Source organism: Polyodon spathula, chromosome 3 (assembly GCF_017654505.1).
Source record: "Polyodon spathula isolate WHYD16114869_AA chromosome 3, ASM1765450v1, whole genome shotgun sequence".
Lineage (NCBI taxonomy): Eukaryota > Metazoa > Chordata > Actinopteri > Acipenseriformes > Polyodontidae > Polyodon > Polyodon spathula.
Window position 1 is genome coordinate 94,060,060 of NC_054536.1, and position 18,446 is coordinate 94,078,505.

At 43.0% G+C, this 18,446-nt stretch overlaps 2 protein-coding genes across 2 annotated transcripts in view; both read left to right on the top strand.

Moving 5' to 3' along the window:
• The window catches only part of macf1b (microtubule actin crosslinking factor 1b), a 62,364-nt gene extending 45,922 nt beyond the window's left edge, over positions 1-16,442 (top strand). The window contains exons 36-38 of the mRNA XM_041242678.1: positions 13,061-13,127; positions 16,035-16,133; positions 16,279-16,442. Coding sequence (XP_041098612.1) covers positions 13,061-13,127; positions 16,035-16,133; positions 16,279-16,442 — 330 coding nt within the window. The remainder of the gene's footprint in view (positions 1-13,060; positions 13,128-16,034; positions 16,134-16,278) is intronic.
• The window catches only part of LOC121313683 (epiplakin-like), a 31,291-nt gene continuing 15,626 nt past the window's right edge, over positions 2,782-18,446 (top strand). Inside the window, exon 1 of the mRNA XM_041246467.1 lies at positions 2,782-2,857. The gene's annotated coding sequence lies outside the window, so the exon portion shown is untranslated. The remainder of the gene's footprint in view (positions 2,858-18,446) is intronic.

The following is an 18,446-nucleotide window of genomic DNA, read 5'->3' on the forward strand; positions in this document are numbered from 1 at the left end:
CAAGTCCCTCTGGCCATAGGCAAATAGAAAGGCCAAACTACCGATATTTTGAAGAAGACTGAATGTGACTTTCATAAGACAACCTTTTCTGATCATTTGTGACAATAAATATTGATAGCCATCGAACAGGAGAGGTGAACAAACACACAATGGAGGAGATCAAACACACACTATATTATATTTGGTTGATCATGTGTTTAAACCTCACTGGATTATATTTGGTTGATCATGTGTTTAAGCCTCTCTGGAATTGGGAATCTCACATCACATTTTAAATTAATTTCACAGCTAAATGATGGGTGCTCTTGAAATGTAACAGACAGTTGATAGAAGTAGGAAGAATGTCCCACTAATGCACTCTCTTCATGTCATATACCCACATGTGTTTCTGTATTTTACTGCCATTCGTTTACTTCCTTTCTTGTATCCTTTTGATATAAAACAATTCATTTCCTAATTTTCCCTAGAAACATGTCTCACAGTGCACAGTGAAGTGAGGTGTGGGATTGTAGTCCTGGGCAAGATTTTACCTTGACAAAACAACTACATGTCTCAGTATACAACACCACTAGATAATTCAGGGCGATTAGCTCTTAAAGAGCCGTAAGGCTAAGGAAAGTCAAATGCGCCTGTGACGAATCAGCAATTGCTAGTTTTGCAACATGTTTTGCTTTTTCTTCCAAAAATGCCATTGACTGACGCTGATTTACATAGATGACGGCAAAGAAGGGAAAGGCAGCTTTTCATGTTGTGAAATTAACACATTTACCTTCCCACACAGAGAACATGGTAATTACTTGGAAATCTGAGTATTTGCACAGCCCTGCAGCTCACATATCAAAAGAGACTTCATTGGTTTAAAAAAAAAAAAAAAAAAGCAGCTACAGAATAGTTAAAGGACTGTCAAACTTCTATCCATTCCCATAACAAGCAAATTAGCAATCAATTTGTTAATAAAGATAAACAATCAGTTAGAGCTACATAGTTAATAGTTACAAAAAAAATTATTGTATTAGAAAGAGTTACACAATTAGGATTATTACACACCAAAATAAATCATTATACACTTAATTCTTCTTTAGTCTTTTGGAGATGTGAAAACTAAAAAGTTTGCAAAGATTTCTAATCCAATTTATATACCCCCCCCCCCCCCCCCCCCCCCCCCCCCCCCGTCTTAGTTCAGTGCTTCTGTGCTCTACAATTCCTTCTTTTAAGCTCCGCAGTGTATTATACCTGCAGCTCCATGTCTATTGCTTAGGTCTTTGGACTGGCCTGGTTTTGGATGAGTTTGATTGACTATTTGTGATATTTGTTTTCTAGCACGCTGATGGCTTTGTAAAACCACTTCAGATGAAAATTCATACTGAGCAAATAATCTCTACAGCAGATTTTCAGCAAAAACCTATGATCTTCCCTGTAGGTTTCATATTGGAAGTTATTTACAATATTTCCATTCTGTCCCAGTTTAAGGACTTAAATCTGGTCACCTTACAAATCACACACATAAATATCTTACTGTTTAGTCAAGGAAATTCGTGGCCATCCATGTGCTGTCATGTAGACATAAAAAAAACCCATTCACACAGACACACCTTGATGGGCTTTGACATCTCATCCCTTTAATTGAATGAAACGTTTAGCAGTCTGTTTGCTGATTTTGCTGTTTGCCCGGTTCCAATCTGATTGCGAAAGATTTGAGCAACCCTGCCCTAGAGAAGATAAGGTTATTTGACAGATGTCAGTTTGATCCTCAAGGTTTTGTTTTTTTCTGTCTGGAATCCATAAAAGATATCCCTAATTAATAAACAGGCATAAAACACCATGTTGAAGATAATGTTCTGAGTGGGCTGTGCTGTCTGATTAATGACAATAAGCTCACTTGCAATTATCTTTATTATTTGTACCGAGAGAGAAGTGTCTTAGGACAGTAATTAAGTGTAAATGCTATCTGCTGTTGTTGACTACTCTGTCTTATTACCTAAGATGTTTTGTGACATTAATAATCTTTATTTTATATGGCCTTTCATAGTGGATCATCATCAGAAAGTGTTTCACAAGATATGAGCCAAGTTGTGTGAACTACTGTATGCATCAGCTGCAGAGTCACTTACAACAACTTCTCACCTGAAAGACGGAGCACAAGGAGGTTAAGTGCCTTGCTCAGGGTCACACAATGAGTCAGTGACTGAGCTGGGATTTGAATAATCATGACAGAACAAGAGGTGGTTTGTATTTTTTGGGCACAGGATCAGAATGAAATAATATATATAATATCTTTCAACACACATTACATAAACCTTCCTATTTTTTTTAAAGCACAGAAAATAGGTTTTTAATCCAACATTATGCTACGCACTGTAACAGATTGGGTTAACACTAAATATATGCAGTTAATTCAGGGTGCCTATTTACCTGTACCCTTACAGAGCCACACAAGGGACCCAGCTAGCTACAGCAGTGTTTACTGTGGCATAAGGCAGTCTCCTCTGTTTACCCCACTACAGGGTCAAAGAATGAAGCGAGACTCCAATGAGAAATGTATCTCCTTAGAGCCCCTGAGATTCAGCAATCACTGTGCACACCCAGATCAACAAGTTAGTCTGTTCTTTGGTGTGATTGGAGTTTGGCTCAAGACAGTGGCTCTCACTGTGATTGGTGGCAAGTTTTAAAAAAACATCAGCAGGATGGGGATGGGGTGGAGTTTTTCACTATTAAAGCACCCTGAAATCACACTGCCTAAGTTATTGGAACAGCCCTGCAGCAACACCAAAACTTCTTCAAGTTTTTCCAGAGGCATTTAGACAGGCAACTGCAGTGGGAAAGCTTCAGAACGCACAGCCCCACTCATCTCTTAAAGGTATGTTGTTATATTTATATGCCACTTCCACCACTTTAAGACGGACCCGAACTGACCCACACAGGGTTCTTACTTTTGTGCCTATCTAGTGATTTATTGTATAAGGTTTAGAATTTAAATACTATAGTTTAGACAGTTATATTGTCCGGTCTTTTTTGCTGTAGATTCTGCTTAAAAACTGTCGGTTCTATAGGCATTGTCATCACAAATATATTGCAAATGTCATGAACTTTCCTATGTTATGTTTTTATGATGGTATATTATCAGGAATCTACATTGAATGAACCTTAATCTAATTTGTCTAGCTTTGCCTAGAGATAACGATCAACCTCACACCTTGAATGCACCAGGCACTGAGGAAACAAATGGCTAATCAAACCCGGCTCTGTGATTTAATTAACCCGTCTAGTGAGAGAGAGGTGGTTCAGCATAGGAGTCTTAAAAGATTTAAGACAAATTTCACATAATGATTTAATGCCACTATGAGTACAAGATGCAAGCGTTTTTATTCTTAAATTGCCTAACAAGTATAGAATAACCCAGGTAATAAACCCCTAAGAGAATTAAACTGTTTGCAATGCCTAACTAAAGTTGCAACCAGACATGTTTGTTGTCTAAAGAAATGTAATTTCTTACGGTAAAAATAACGAGAATTCCGAATAATATCTGAATTATTTAGCAAAAGTTATGCATGTTTTAAAGTTTCTCCTTTCCGGATTATCATAATCAGACAGACGAAGCCCATGTGCTACAAAATAACCAGTCGGAGCATGCAGCGGGAAATTCAGATAATCTCTTTGTTTGAAAAGTATAAAACCCCTGCTTTAGCCCAGCTCCTTGCTGCCCCAAACCTTTTGCTAGCTGCCCCAAACCTTTGATGCTCCCCTGGACCTGCTGGCCGCCCCAGACCTTTGATGCTGCTCCATACCCTTTGATAGCTCCCCTGGACCTGTTAGCTGCCTCAAACCTTTGAAGCTGTCTCAGACCTAAGAAGACTAAAAAACTACAGCTGTAAGTATTTATCTATCAAGGTTGGGAGCCCTGACACTCGGAGAAATGAAAGGCAATGGAACGCTGAAAGTGACTACTTTTCAGGCTAGGTAACATATCTATTCAGGTATTGTGACCCCTTGTGTCAGTATGTACTAGTATTTCTTTGGTGAATTGTTGTTTTAAACCTTAGTTCTCATTGTAATGCTTTTAATGTGACATTTAATTGTGTAACTGTTTTGTGTGATTTTCAAACTTATTTTATTGCATGCATAATAAATACCATCTTTCTAAGAAGAGATTCCCAGTATTAAATCATTTGCTCATGTTGAACAAACATGATTCATGAACTTTGAACAGTCTGGAATGTGGTCTATTTTCGGCTTGTTATAATGTGTAAATCCGCCATCGTTTTCAGAGAGCGATATTAAAAACGGGTTTGTACGTTACAATATTACCAACAGCTCTAATTGGAGGTCCCATCGAAATCTTGACTATCGAAGGTATCTCTTTATCCCCTACAGTTCTTGGAGGTCCTTTAATTTATTGCTCTTAAGAAAATATTAACTGCCACAATAGTACCCACAAAACATACCTGACAACCTGCATTTTCCTGTTTACTGTGTCAAATTGAAGCACATTTATTTAATAACTATAACTGCAAAATTACAGGAAATTACTGTCTCTCTAATATATTCATGGTTATTAAGTACCGTGAATATATCAAGTAAGTTTGAGTTTGTGTGTGTATGTATATACTGAAAAGCACTGTGTGGCTATAATTGACAAACACAGGAGAACAGGAACTACTGCAACTAGCTCCAGGTGTGGAAGAACAAGAAAGGTTTCTGTAAAATCTGGAAGAATCATTCGAGCAGCCCAGCAAAATTACTGCAAAAGATTTGACACAAGAATTGAGAGAAGATGGCCAAGAAATTCAGGAGAGAGCAATTCAACAATACCTCAAGAGAAATGTCCATGAGCGAAAACCACATTTTATGATCAGATGAATCCAAATAAAACTCTAGAAAGATGCCAGGAACGGTTTCAAGATACAAAAAAAGACTGCAAGCTGTAAAGGAAGCAAAGGGTGGGCACACACACTACTGATGTAAGGTGTGATGAGTCAAAGGGTTTTCGGTCTGTGATTCAGCCTCCCGACAGTAGATGGCATCAAACAAACTCGGGACTTCCCTTACCAAGATCTCGTGACCATGGCAAAAGTCATCTTTTGAGGGGCGGCACCTTGGTGAGGGGCGGAAGTACGAGTATGTAAATTCCAGCCACTGGAGTCAAGTGAAGGAGAAGGACACGTGTCGGTTGGGGATTGGTGTTCCACTGACTACAGAGGCGGGACATTACATACTAAAGGGAACGTACTACTGTGTTCGGGGTTGGTCCGAAAATAAAGTAGGAGGAGTAACGGGTGAAGGGAGAGACTGGTTTTGTGCAGCGGGATTTTTGAAATACTAACATTTCTTTTGTCTTTTTTTTGTTTATGGTCACCACGAAGACAAATTAAAGACGAGTCATCAGTTTGTTTTGGATTTCACCCCTGCACTCCTTCCCTCACACCATTTTGTTTTTTGTTTGTTATTTAATTATTTTGTTGTGTATAGAAAATAAAAATAAATTATTTTATTTCTGTACACATAAATTACTGTCTGGACATTCCATTTAATACACTCTCGCCTCACACGTGGTGTCAGAAGTGAAAATGGATCCAGCTACAGTTTTGACAATGTTTAGGGAGCAGGAGGAGAAGCGAGAGGAGAGAGAGACACGGCACCTGGAACAGCTCGCCCAGTTCTTGGGACAGCTGGTAGAAAAACTATCAATATCAACATCAGAGAGAGCGGTTGCCCGGATGTTTGCAGCTCAGCCTAATCTTCAGAAGATGACCTCGGAAGATGATCCCGAGGCTTTCTTGATTACGTTTGAGAGAGTGGCAGAGGCTGCAGAGTGGCCTAGGGAACACTGGGCCATGAAATTGGCACCCTGCCTGACAGGGGAAGCTCAGGCAGCATATCGAGCCCTGACGGCCACGAATGCAGGGGACTATGTTAAAGTTAAAGAAGCCATTCTCTCACGCCTCGGGATCACGGAGGAAACATACCGGCGCCGTTTTCGGGAATACCAGCTGTCCAAGGGGATGCGGCCCCGGGTTGCGGGACAATATCTTTTAGATCAGTGCACCCGGTGGCTGCGGCCAGAAGAACATACACCCCAAGAACTGGTGCAGAAAATAGTTATAGAACAGTTTGCGTCTATACTACCGCCAGGGAATCGAGAGTGGATTAAGAGGAATAGACCTACCACTCTCGAAGATGCCCTCCTCCTGGCGGAGGCCTACGAAGACGCAAACGAAGGTGCCGGGTCAGACCCCACTCCTGCCCCTAAACTAACTCGGACCAACCAACCAATGAAGCCCAGAGGGGGTAACCGGACCTTCAGACCATGGAGGTCGAGGTTAGCCCCATCCTGGGCGAGAGAGAATCCCCCTAACCTGCCGGTCGCGGACTCGCAGGACAGATTAACTCCGTTGATGCCTCCTAACCAAGTGTGCTACCAATGTAATGAGCCTGGACACATTGCCAGGAATTGTCCAGTAATAAAGGTGGACCTGGCGACAAGATCCTGGTCAGCAGTAACAGGTAGGAACACTGGGGAATGTCGGGAGGGCCCTTATCAGTTAAGAGTACAGGTCGGGGGAAAGAGTACTTACGCATTTGCGGACTCTGGGTGTGCACAAACATTGATTCGGCAAGCTCTCTTGGATGGGGTAGCCTGGGAGCCACAGGGTAAAGTGGCTATCTCCTGTATTCATGGAGAAACTCGGGTTTATCCCACCACTAAAGTTAGACTTATTGTAGGTGATTATTCAGCTTGCGTTAAAGTGGCTGTAGCGCAATGTTTACCATACCCTGTTCTCCTGGGAAGAGACTGGCCGTTTTTTGATCGTATTTTAGGTCGGGAAATGGTCTTAGTTTCTACCAGGGGACAATTAAAGCAACAGGAGAAAACAATTGGCGAGATTTTTCCGTTGCAATCCGACCTGTTTAACCCTAAAATCCGCCCAAGAAAAACAAAAAGAGAGCGTCGGGTGGAAAAATATGAGGGAACTCTGAGACGACAAGGGGAGGGGTCTGACACAAAAGTAAACCAATCGCTGAAACGGCAAGGAAAGGGAGTAGGTATTCAGTGTAACCGGGGCTGCGAGGTTACTGAGGTGGAAGGTCATGTAATAAAAGACACTCCTCTCTGTGTACCTAACCATTGGGACCGAGATATTGACTTGGGATATGAACAACAAAATGATCCCACGTTACAGTATGCTTGGAAACGGGTTAGATATATCGAGGGGAAGGATATGCAGGAAGGACAACCGGTGGTATTTCCGCATTTTTCTGTATCTGGGCACTTATTATATAGAATAACCCGGGCTCCCGGGACGGGACAGCTCGTAAAACAGTTATTGGTTCCTAGGCCTTTTCAGTCAGAAATCATGAGATTGGCGCATGACATTCCATTTTCAGGTCATTTGGGAACTGAAAAGACTCAGGAACGAATTCTGGCCCGGTTTTTTTGGCCTGGGGTTTATGGTCTGGTGCGGAAGTATGTATCGGAGATTTTATTTTTATATTTTATATATTTTATTATTTTTGTTATTTTTCTTTACTTGAAGTGGGTGTGGGTTGGTGGGAGGGTTATTTTTATTTATTTTTTATATTTAAACACCAATTTTCTTTATATTTTTTTTTTTATTATATGATTTATTTTAATAATTTTTTCACTTTTTACATTTTGTTTTTTTGATTTGTTTTTCTTTTTTATAATTTTTTTTATTATTTATATATTATTTTTTGTTTTATCATTTATTGTTTTTCATATTTTTTATTATTTTTCTGTTTACTTATTTTTTTAATTTATTTAATGTCCTGAATGTCAATTAGCTGCCCCTAAGTCAGTTCGCCCCGCACCTCTGGTTCCACTTCCAATTATTGGGGTACCGTTTGAAAGGATTGGTGTAGATTTAGTAGGCCCTCTGGAGGGAACAGAGTCAGGATATCGGTATATTTTAGTAGTAGTGGACTACGCAACGAGATATCCAGAAGCTGTTCCCTTACGCTCTATGAATGCAATAGCTGTAGCGAATGAATTGGTAAAAATATTCTCTAGGGTGGGAATCCCGAAAGAAATTCTCACTGATCAGGGCACTAATTTTATGTCAGACTGTATTCAGCAACTATATAAATTATTGAAAATTCGTTCAATTAGAACCTCAGTTTTTCATCCACAAACGGATGGGCTTGTTGAACGATTTAATCAGACTTTGAAAAATATGTTGCGCCGCTTTGTAGATCAAGAAAAACGCAATTGGGCTAAACTGCTTCCCTACTTGCTCTTTGCAGTTCGCGAGGTACCACAATCCTCAACGGGGTTTTCCCCGTTTGAGCTCTTGTACGGTCGGCAGCCGCGGGGTATCTTGGATCTCATAAGAGAAGGCTGGGAAGAACAGTCAAAGGAGTCTAAAAATGTAGTAAAATACGTGTTGCAGTTACGCGATCGCTTAGAATTAGTCGGTCGATTGGCACATGACAATCTCAAAGCGGCACAGCAGAAGCAGCAACAAAGCTACAATAAAAATGCAAGAATTCGGAACTTTCGACCTGGAGACAAAGTGTTGTTATTGTTGCCCTCATCGGAATCTAAGTTGTTTGCTAAATGGCAGGGTCCCTTTCAGGTTATTCGAGCAATTGGTAAAGTCAATTATGAGATCCGACAGCCTGGGCGTCGGAAAGAAAGTCAAATTTATCATGTTAATCTCCTGAAACCGTGGAAAGAACGGGAAGTCCATTTTATATCTCCTGTACAGGAGGGAGAGGATTTTGGACCCTCAATTGAGTCAGAGTCAGCAATTGAGGTCCCGATGGGGGAACAATTAACTCCTGATCAGCGTGAAGAGGTAAGCAATCTAATTAAAATGTTCAGTGATGTGTTTTCTAACGTGCCTGGAAGAACGCATTTGATCGAACATGCTATTATCACTCCGCCAGGTCTAAGAGTTAGACAGAGACCGTATCGCATTCCAGAGAGTCGGAGAGATTCTGTTCGAAGGGAGGTGGAGTGTATGTTGAAACTTGGGGTAATTGAACCTTCCCGAAGTGAGTGGTGTAGCCCAATAGTACCAATAGACAAGCCAGATGGGTCACTACGATTATGTATCGATTTTAGGAGGGTGAATGCTATCTCCAAGTTTGATGCATATCCCATGCCTCGAGTAGATGAACTCTTAGACAAACTGGGGCAAGCTCGGTTTATTTCAACTCTGGATCTGACGAAAGGATATTGGCAAATTCCATTAACGAAAGCCTCTCGTGAGAAAACGGCATTTTCAACCCCAGAGGGTCTTTTTCAATTTTGTACTATGCCGTTCGGACTTCATGGAGCGCCTGCTACTTTTCAGAGACTAATGGACAGGGTTTTACAACCTCATCGAGAGTATGCAGCTGCGTATATCGATGATGTAGTCATTTATAGTTCTTCCTGGAGAGAACATTTGACTAGATTAGAAGCCGTCTTACAGTCTCTGAGGAGGGCGGGGCTCACAGCGAACATGGCAAAGTGCGCTATTGGAAAAGAAGAAACTAAATATTTAGGTTTCATAATGGGTAAGGGTAGAGTGAAACCGTTGGTTTCAAAAGTCCAGGCTTTGTTGGATTCACCGGTACCTACCACGAAAACCCAGGTGAGATCACTGTTAGGGTTGGCTGGTTATTACCGCCGCTTTATTCCACACTTTTCCACTATAGCCGCCCCTCTCACTGATCTCACTAAAAAGAACGCTCCAAATAAAATTAAGTGGAGTGCAGAGTGTCAGACAGCCTTTGAATCTATTAAAACTAATTTGAGTCAGGCCCCAGCATTAATAAGCCCGGATTTCAGCCGAGAGTTCGTCCTGCAGACAGATGCATCGCAGACTGGTCTGGGGGCGGTTCTGTCCCAGGAGAGAGATGGTGTAGAACACCCGATACTATACATCAGTCGGAAGTTACTGCCCAGAGAACAGAGGTATTCGGTAGTGGAGAAAGAATGCCTGGCAGTGAAATGGGCAGTGGAATCTTTAAAATACTATCTTCTGGGACGACCCTTTGTACTCATCACAGATCACGCTTCTTTAAAGTGGTTAGACACGATGAAGGATTCAAACGCTAGGATTACGCGGTGGTACCTGGCGCTCCAACCCTTCGCCTTTCAAATAAGGTATCGTGCGGGTAAGTTACATCAAAATGCTGATTTTTTTTCCCGGGAGGGAGGTAAAAGGGAAGGGTTAGAGGTTTCCGAGTGTTCCTTCGGCTCCACTCTGAGGGGTGGGATATGTGATGAGTCAAAGGGGTTTCGGTCTGTGATTCAGCCTCCCGACAGTAGATGGCATCAAACCAACTCGGGACTTCCCTTACCAAGATCTCGTGACCATGGCAAAAGTCATCTTTTGAGGGGCGGCACCTTGGTGAGGGGCGGAAGTACGAGTATGTAACTTCCAGCCACTGGAGTCAAGTGAAGGAGAAGGACACGTGTCGGTTGGGGATTGGTGTTCCACTGACTACAGAGGCGGGACATTACATACTAAAGGGAACGTACTACTGTGTTCGGGGTTGGTCCGAAAGTAAAAGTAGGAGGAGTAACGGGTGGAGGGAGAGACTGGTTTTGTGCAGCGGGTTTTTTTTGAAATACTAACATTTCTTTTGTCTTTTTTTTGTTTATGGTCACCACGAAGACAAATTAAAGACGAGTCATCAGTTTGTTTTGGATTTCACCCCTGCACTCCTTCCCTCACACCATTTTGTTTTTTTGTTTGTTATTTAATCCTTTTGTTGTGTATAGAAAATAAAAATAAATTATTTTATTTCTGTACACATAAATTACTGTCTGGACATTCCATTTAATACACTCTCGCCTCACATAAGGGTATTAAAAATTTACTAAAGAATCATGCAAAAAGCTCATTGACAAATATCCTAATCGTTATTAAGAGGTTATTATTGCTAAAGGTGCTTCAACTAGCTATTAATTTCATTCTCCTTGTCAGCATTTTTGGAGTTTTGCAAAAATTGCTGAAATAGTTAATTGTAGTCTCTATTTCTGGTTTGCTTCCTGCTCCACATAATCCAGTTTATATCCCGATTTTTCCTGTCATTCTTTGTTTTTCAAGAAATTTCTAGGTGTTATAATAATCCAGTTTATATCCCGACTGTCATCTTTAGAAAATTATTGTAGGGAAGACTATTATTACCGACGGGGCTATGATGTCCAAAGCCAGGAGGTAACATCTTTCGTTTGTAGGGTGTTTAATAATCCAGTTTATATCCCTCCTGTCATCTTTAATTTTGTAGAAATTAAGTAAGGCAAGAGAGGATAGTAAAATATTTCCGTTTAAATATAGCGATACAACTAAATAACACAGGTGTTTAATAATCCAGTTTATATCCCGTCTGTCATCTTTGGTTTGTAGGGTGTTTAATAATCCAGTTTATATCCCGCCTGTCATCTTTCTTTTGTAGGGTGTTTAATAATCCAGTTTATATCCCGTCTGTCATCTTTCGTTTGTAGGGTGTTTAATAATCCAGTTTATATCCCGCCTGTCATCTTTCTTTTGTAGGGTGTTTAATAATCCAGTTTATATCCCGTCTGTCATCTTTCTTTTGTAGGGTGTTTAATAATCCAGTTTATATCCCGCCTGTCATCTTTCTTTTGTAGGGTGTTTAATAATCCAGTTTATATCCCGCCTGTCATCTTTCGTTTGTAGGGTGTTTAACAATCCAGTTTATATCCCGCCTGTCATCTTTCGTTTGTAGGGTGTTTAACAATCCAGTTTATATCCCGCCTGTCATCTTTCGTTTGTAGGGTGTTTAACAATCCAGTTTATATCCCGCCTGTCATCTTTCTTTTGTAGGGTGTTTAATAATCCAGTTTATATCCCGCCTGTCATCTTTCTTTTGTAGGGTGTTTAATAATCCAGTTTATATCCCGCCTGTCATCTTTCTTTTGTAGGGTGTTTAATAATCCAGTTTATATCCCGCCTGTCATCTTTCTTTTGTAGGGTGTTTAATAATCCAGTTTATATCCCGCCTGTCATCTTTCGTTTGTAGGGTGTTTAATAATCCAGTTTATATCCCGTCTGTCATCTTTCTTTTGTAGGGTGTTTAATAATCCAGTTTATATCCCGTCTGTCATCTTTCTTTTGTAGGGTGTTTAATAATCCAGTTTATATCCCGTCTGTCATCTTTCGTTTGTAGGGTGTTTAATAATCCAGTTTATATCCCGTCTGTCATCTTTCTTTTGTAGGGTGTTTAATAATCCAGTTTATATCCCGCCTGTCATCTTTCTTTTGTAGGGTGTTTAATAATCCAGTTTATATCCCGCCTGTCATCTTTCCTCCCACAAATTATTAGGTCAAAGATAAGTGCGGACAGTAGAAAGCACATCCAACAAATTTTAGTCACATATAGGGCGGACAGGTCGTTTGTAGGGTGTTTAATAATCCAGTTTATATCCCGTCTGTCATCTTTCTTTTGTAGGGTGTTTAATAATCCAGTTTATATCCCGCCTGTCATCTTTCTTTTGTAGGGTGTTTAATAATCCAGTTTATATCCCGCCTGTCATCTTTCTTTTGTAGGGTGTTTAATAATCCAGTTTATATCCCGTCTGTCATCTTTCTTTTGTAGGGTGTTTAATAATCCAGTTTATATCCCGCCTGTCATCTTTCTTTTGTAGGGTGTTTAATAATCCAGTTTATATCCCGTCTGTCATCTTTCTTTTGTAGGGTGTTTAATAATCCAGTTTATATCCCGCCTGTCATCTTTCTTTTGTAGGGTGTTTAATAATCCAGTTTATATCCCGCCTGTCATCTTTCTTTTGTAGGGTGTTTAATAATCCAGTTTATATCCCGCCTGTCATCTTTCGTTTGTAGGGTGTTTAATAATCCAGTTTATATCCCGCCTGTCATTTTTCGTTTGTAGGGTGTTTAATAATCCAGTTTATATCCCGCCTGTCATCTTTCGTTTGTAGGGTGTTTAATAATCCAGTTTATATCCCGCCTGTCATTGGAGAACCTGCTACCTAAGCTTTGCTTTCTTTTGCTCTGCCTCCAGGTAGCAGAGGACTAACTCCACACCTTCCTCCAGGGTGTTTGGGGTGTTTTCCCTCTCATAGGCCTCCCATCGCTCCCTGTCCATCAGCCACAGGACCCGGGTGGCTATGGGCATAGACCCGCAGTCCCGTAGCCTGATGGCGTCTTCTGCCATTAACTTTTTTTTTGGAGGCACTGTTGTCCTGGTTCTGACACCACCTGTGAACAGACTAGCGGTAGGGTGACATCAGGCCAGGAAATGAAACCAAAACATGCAGCAACTGCGCCAACCCTGTGCATAAATGCAACTATATATTTTAAATCACAGACCCATTTATATCACATACACCTATACACCCATATTAACACACCACACGCAACACAACACATAATACACACACGGGCAGGGCACAGTGCCACAGGCACTCATCAATCCGCCTGGCCAGCATGGTGTTATGGCTAACCTCCCTATGATAAAAGCACAGACAATAACATGGCCCTCACTCCCCAGAGGCTAGATTGTTGCCGACCAAGGCATCCCACTACAGGACCAACCAGATCATTCATTATTTCTATTCATTATTTAATTGACCTCCAACAGGGATACCTGGATCTTTTTCAGGTAATGATTAAAAGAAAAATCACATCTATTAATGTTTTAAGTGCAAGCTACATATATAGTCCCAAACAAAAGAGGTAAACGTTTCTTAAGTATACTGGTTCATACTGGTTTAATTTTGTGCTTTGCACCTAGGTATTTTGGAGTGCATATGCTTTTTCTTAGTAAATCTACATTAATTTAAAAAAAAAAATCAGTCTGTTTTACAGCACAATAATAATAATAATAATAATAATAATAATAATAATAATAATAATAATAATAATAATAATAATTAAAACTGCCAGGCAGTTTTACGGCTCCCAAGCCCCAGTATCAGTACCCGTCTAAGCATGTTTAGTTCTCAATGTGCCAAGTTTAAAATCAGCAACTTCAACTGTTCCACAGAAGAAGATCTTGAAAGTTTTTTTTTCAAAAATGCATCATGCAACCATCTTGTTTTTATTGCAAGTTTCTTAAAAGTCAGTTGTATTGCTACAGTATCAAGGATGATGCTTGTGAAGTTTCGAGTTAGTCAAGTAAACCGTTTGTCAACTGAGGCAGTTTTAAATTTCAGACGTAAACATACACCTGGCGGCCACCTTGTTTTATAAAACATAACCATTTTGACATATTTGTATTCCATTGTTACTGGGATAATACCTACCAAGTTTGGAGTTTGCTGGGCAAACGGTTTTCAAATAGCAGCAGTTTGCTGTTAAGGGTGCGTTTTGATAAGATTTGTGGCAGCCATTTTGACATTAAAATTTATCGCAGAAACTTGTGCTTCGCAATCTTGATATGGGTTTGGATGCTGATGATATATGCTAATTGTCAGGTCAATCGCTTCACTGGTTCCCAAGAAGATTTCGAAAGGTTTTATCGAAAAATGCATCATGGCACCAATTGCACCCAGCAGCAAAATTTTTTCAGCATCTGACAGCCAATGTATCCGGCTTGTTACCTGCCAATTCAGACCCTGATCAGTCACACAGTTTCAAAGCAGCAGCAGTTAAAGTTTTGGGAAGAAAAAAATAATAATAATAATAAAAAAAATAAAATAAAAAAAATCATTGGCTTGGAAGCCTAATAATAAGTATCATTATCAAAAATAATGTGTTGTTTAATCTCAAACTTGTACACTGTTGATACAGCAAAACACGTTAAAATACACCAAGAGGTTTGTATCTGGCCAGCTTTGCAAGCTTTAGATTATCAAAACTTGTAATAACTGCATTAAACAAATATGCATTTCATGTAGGCCTGCCTTAAATTTTGTTTCCAATTATTATTATTTATTAATCCCTTGAGAGTCACTTTCATCACTGTCATTTATTAGCAGTTCATTATGCTCAAGCTCCTCAAGTTGCTCGGAATTTCACGAAACTTCACATATTGGTAAAGACCTGTGCAGAACTGTACCTGAGTGAACATGGTGCTATTGGGTCACATGGTATGGCCGCCATATTGGATTGTGCGTGATTTTTAGAAGATTTTCAAAACTCTTGTTCTCATAAACGGAAAATAGTACAGCTGTGAAACTTTGTCTACATAGTCCTCTTGTGTCCATGATTGACTCTATTTAAGGAAAAATCGATAGATCACATGATGTGGTGGCTATGTTGGATTTTTCGTGAAATGCTTAAATGACAACTCCTCAGGAACCTATTTGCCGATTGACGTGCATCTTGGTTTACTTTAACTTTGTACTTTTCTCAATCAGTGCTATTAAGGAAAAGCTGCTACATAAAAAAAAAAACATGGCCACCATGAGCCAATCAAATTGCAGCTTTTCTAAATGTGCATAAATAAGCCTTTTTCTCTCTATTTTTCTGTAGTAGTGTTATATTCTGATATTTCAGGATGCTACAGGCTTTTGGAATGTTGTGTCTGTGAAAATGAGGGCGATAGGTCACATGAATTGGTGGCCACAGTACGTTTTTCAAAAATGCACCAATGTCTCGTTCTCGGACACAGTTTGACCAATTGTTGTGAAACTTTGGAATCATAAAATGAGTAACACCTTTATCATTGTTACTGCATAAAACTATATGACTGTCACATGCCAATCAAATTTCTGCTGTATTTAATATTTAGTATATTTTTCAAGTATATAAGGATGTGAAACCAGTACCATATATGTTGTTAGACTACAGAGTATTTACGTTTGTAAATAAGTTTTCGTCAATCCAAGATGATCGACATGGAGCAAACAAAATCCGGCGTCGAAAATGTTTTTTCTAAATTTCACAAACCTTCATACATGGGTAAAAGCCTATGTTGACATGAACCTGAGTGAAAATGGTGTGGTCATGTCACATGGTATGGCCTCCATGTTGATGAATAATTTTAATATACATTCTTCTGTATTGGAAAATGGAAAATGTGACGAATTAATGAAACATCCACTATAAAGGACTGTAGAAAGTGTTTTCTCATTTTTATCTTTTTGTGGAAAGAGCTGCAGATGAAGACAGGCGGTCGTAAGGTGCAGAAAGAACTGAACTCCACTGCCTCCCCCATGATTTCCGGCAGCGAAACTGTTGCAGTGGGAGCAGGTCTCCTGACCTCCCCCACGATCTCCGGCAGCGAAATTGCTGCAGTGGGAGCAGGTCTCCTGACCTCCCCCACAATCTCCGGCAGCGAAACTGCTGCTGGGGTTGGTGGTCTCCAGACCTCCTCCCCCTTCTTTGTGGCTGGCAGCTCCCCTTGGTGGGGTTCTGGCCACAGTAATTCCTGCTGCGATGTGGAGCAACAGGCAGCCCCCGCATGTGATGTGGAGCGGCTGGCAACCCCAGGCGAAGCAGTCCCAGCGACCGCAGGTGATGCTGAGCAGTGGGCAACCGCAGGCGATGCAGAGCAGCTGACAGCCCCAGGCGATGCTGAGCTCTGGGCAACCCCAGGCAATGCAGAGCGGTGGGCAACCCCAGGCGATGCAGAGCGACGGGCAACCCCAGGCGATGCAGAGCGACAGGCAACCCCAGGCGATGCAGAGCGACAGGCAACCCCAGGCGATGCCAGGCAGGCATCCTTGGGCGAAGCGTGGCAGGCATCCTTGGGCGAAGCGAGGCAGGCATCCTTGGGCGAAGCGAGGCTGGCATCCTTGGGCGAAGCGTGGCAGGCATCCTTGGGTGAAGCGTGGCAGGGAGTCAGGACAAGCTGATGTGCTGGCCCTCCTCGTAGCCTCTGCGGCCGGGCCATTTTTCCCCGTGCTCCTCTCAGCAGACTGTGTAGTGACTGCTGAGGAATGCCAGCCTCAAGTCCTGGTACTCTTTCTTGTACATGGAGAGGCAGCTCCTACTCCTCTCCCCCTGATGGTGATGGAGGCAGAGGCAGCTCCAACTCCTCTCCTCGTGAGGGTGGGGGAAGTGATACCAGCAGGCATTCATCCTCTGCTGATGGGGAAAGTGATACCAGCAGGCATTCATCCTCTGCTAGTGGAAAGGGACCCAGCAGGCATTCACCCTCTGCTGGTGGGGGAAGTGATACCAGCAGGCATTCACCCTCTGCTGGTGGACGGGGAACCAGCAGGCATTAACCTTCTGCTGGTGGACAGGGACCCAGCAGGCATTCACCTTCTGCTGGTGGACGGGGACCCAGCAGGCATTCACCCTCTGCTGGTGGACAGGGACCCAGCAGGCATTCACCCTCTGCTGGTGGAGGAGGCAAAGGCAGCTCCTGCTGCTCTGCTCTTGGCGGTGGAGGTGGCAGATGCTGTGGCAGCTCCTGCTGCTCCGCTCCTACTGATGGAGGTGGCGGAGGCATGTAGTCTTCTTCCGGTGAAGGTGGCGGAGGCAGAGGCAGCTCCTGCTGCTCTGCTCCTGCCGATGGAGGTGGCGAAGGCGTGTTGTCTCCTGGCGGCGGAGGTGGGAGCGGCGTGTAGTCTCCTGGTGGTGGAGGTGGGAGCGGCGTGTAGTCTCCTGGCGGTGGAGGTGGGAGCGGCGTGTAGCCTCCTGGCGTCGGAGGTGGGAGCGGCATGTAGTCTCCTGGCGGTGGAGGTGGGAGCGGCGTGTAGTCTCCTGGCGGTGGAGGTGGGAGCAACATGTAGTCTCCTGGTGGTGGAGGTGGGAGCGGCGTGTAGTCTCCTGGCGGCGGAGGTGGGAGCGGTGTGTAGTCTCCTGGTGGTGGAGGTGGGAGCGGCGTGTAGTCTCCTGGCGGCGGAGGTGGGAGCGGCGTGTAGTCTCCTGGCGGTGGAGGTGGGAGCGGCGTGTAGTCTCCTGACGGCGGAGGTGGGAGCGACGTGTGGTCTACCCTTATTAAAGGGGGCTGGTGCGGCTCTGCCTCTCTTGCAGGGGGCTGGTGCGGCTCTGCCTCACTTGCAGGGGGCTGGTGCGGCTCTGCCTCGCTTGCAGGGGGCTGGTGCGGCTCTGCCTCTCTTGCAGGGGGCTGGTGCGGCTCTGCCTCTCTTGCAGGGGGCTGGTGCGGCTCTGCCTCTCTTGCAGGGGGCTGGTGCGGCTCTGCCTCTCTTGCAGGGGGCTGGTGCGGCTCTGCCTCTCTTGCAGGGGGCTGGTGCGGCTCTGCCTCTCTTGTAGGGGGCTGGTGCGGCTCTGCCTCTCTTGTAGGGGACTGGTGCGGCTCTGGAGACAGCGGTGGGACCTTTCCCTCTGTCACTGGAGATGGCAGCAACGGCTCCTCTCCCTCTGGTGCTGGAGATGGCTCCTCTCCCTCTGGAGGCAACACCAGCAGGCATTCTTCCCCTTCTGGTGGAGACTGGGGTGGTGGATGATCTGCCTTCCTCTTCCCCTTTCCTCTTCTCTGCCTTCTCCTCACCTTCCTCTCCTGGGCCAGTTCCTCCTCCCCATACTGCCTAGGGCATATGGCTAACGTGTGCCTATAAGCCCCTCAGCCAGGGCATAACTTTAAAAGGTTCT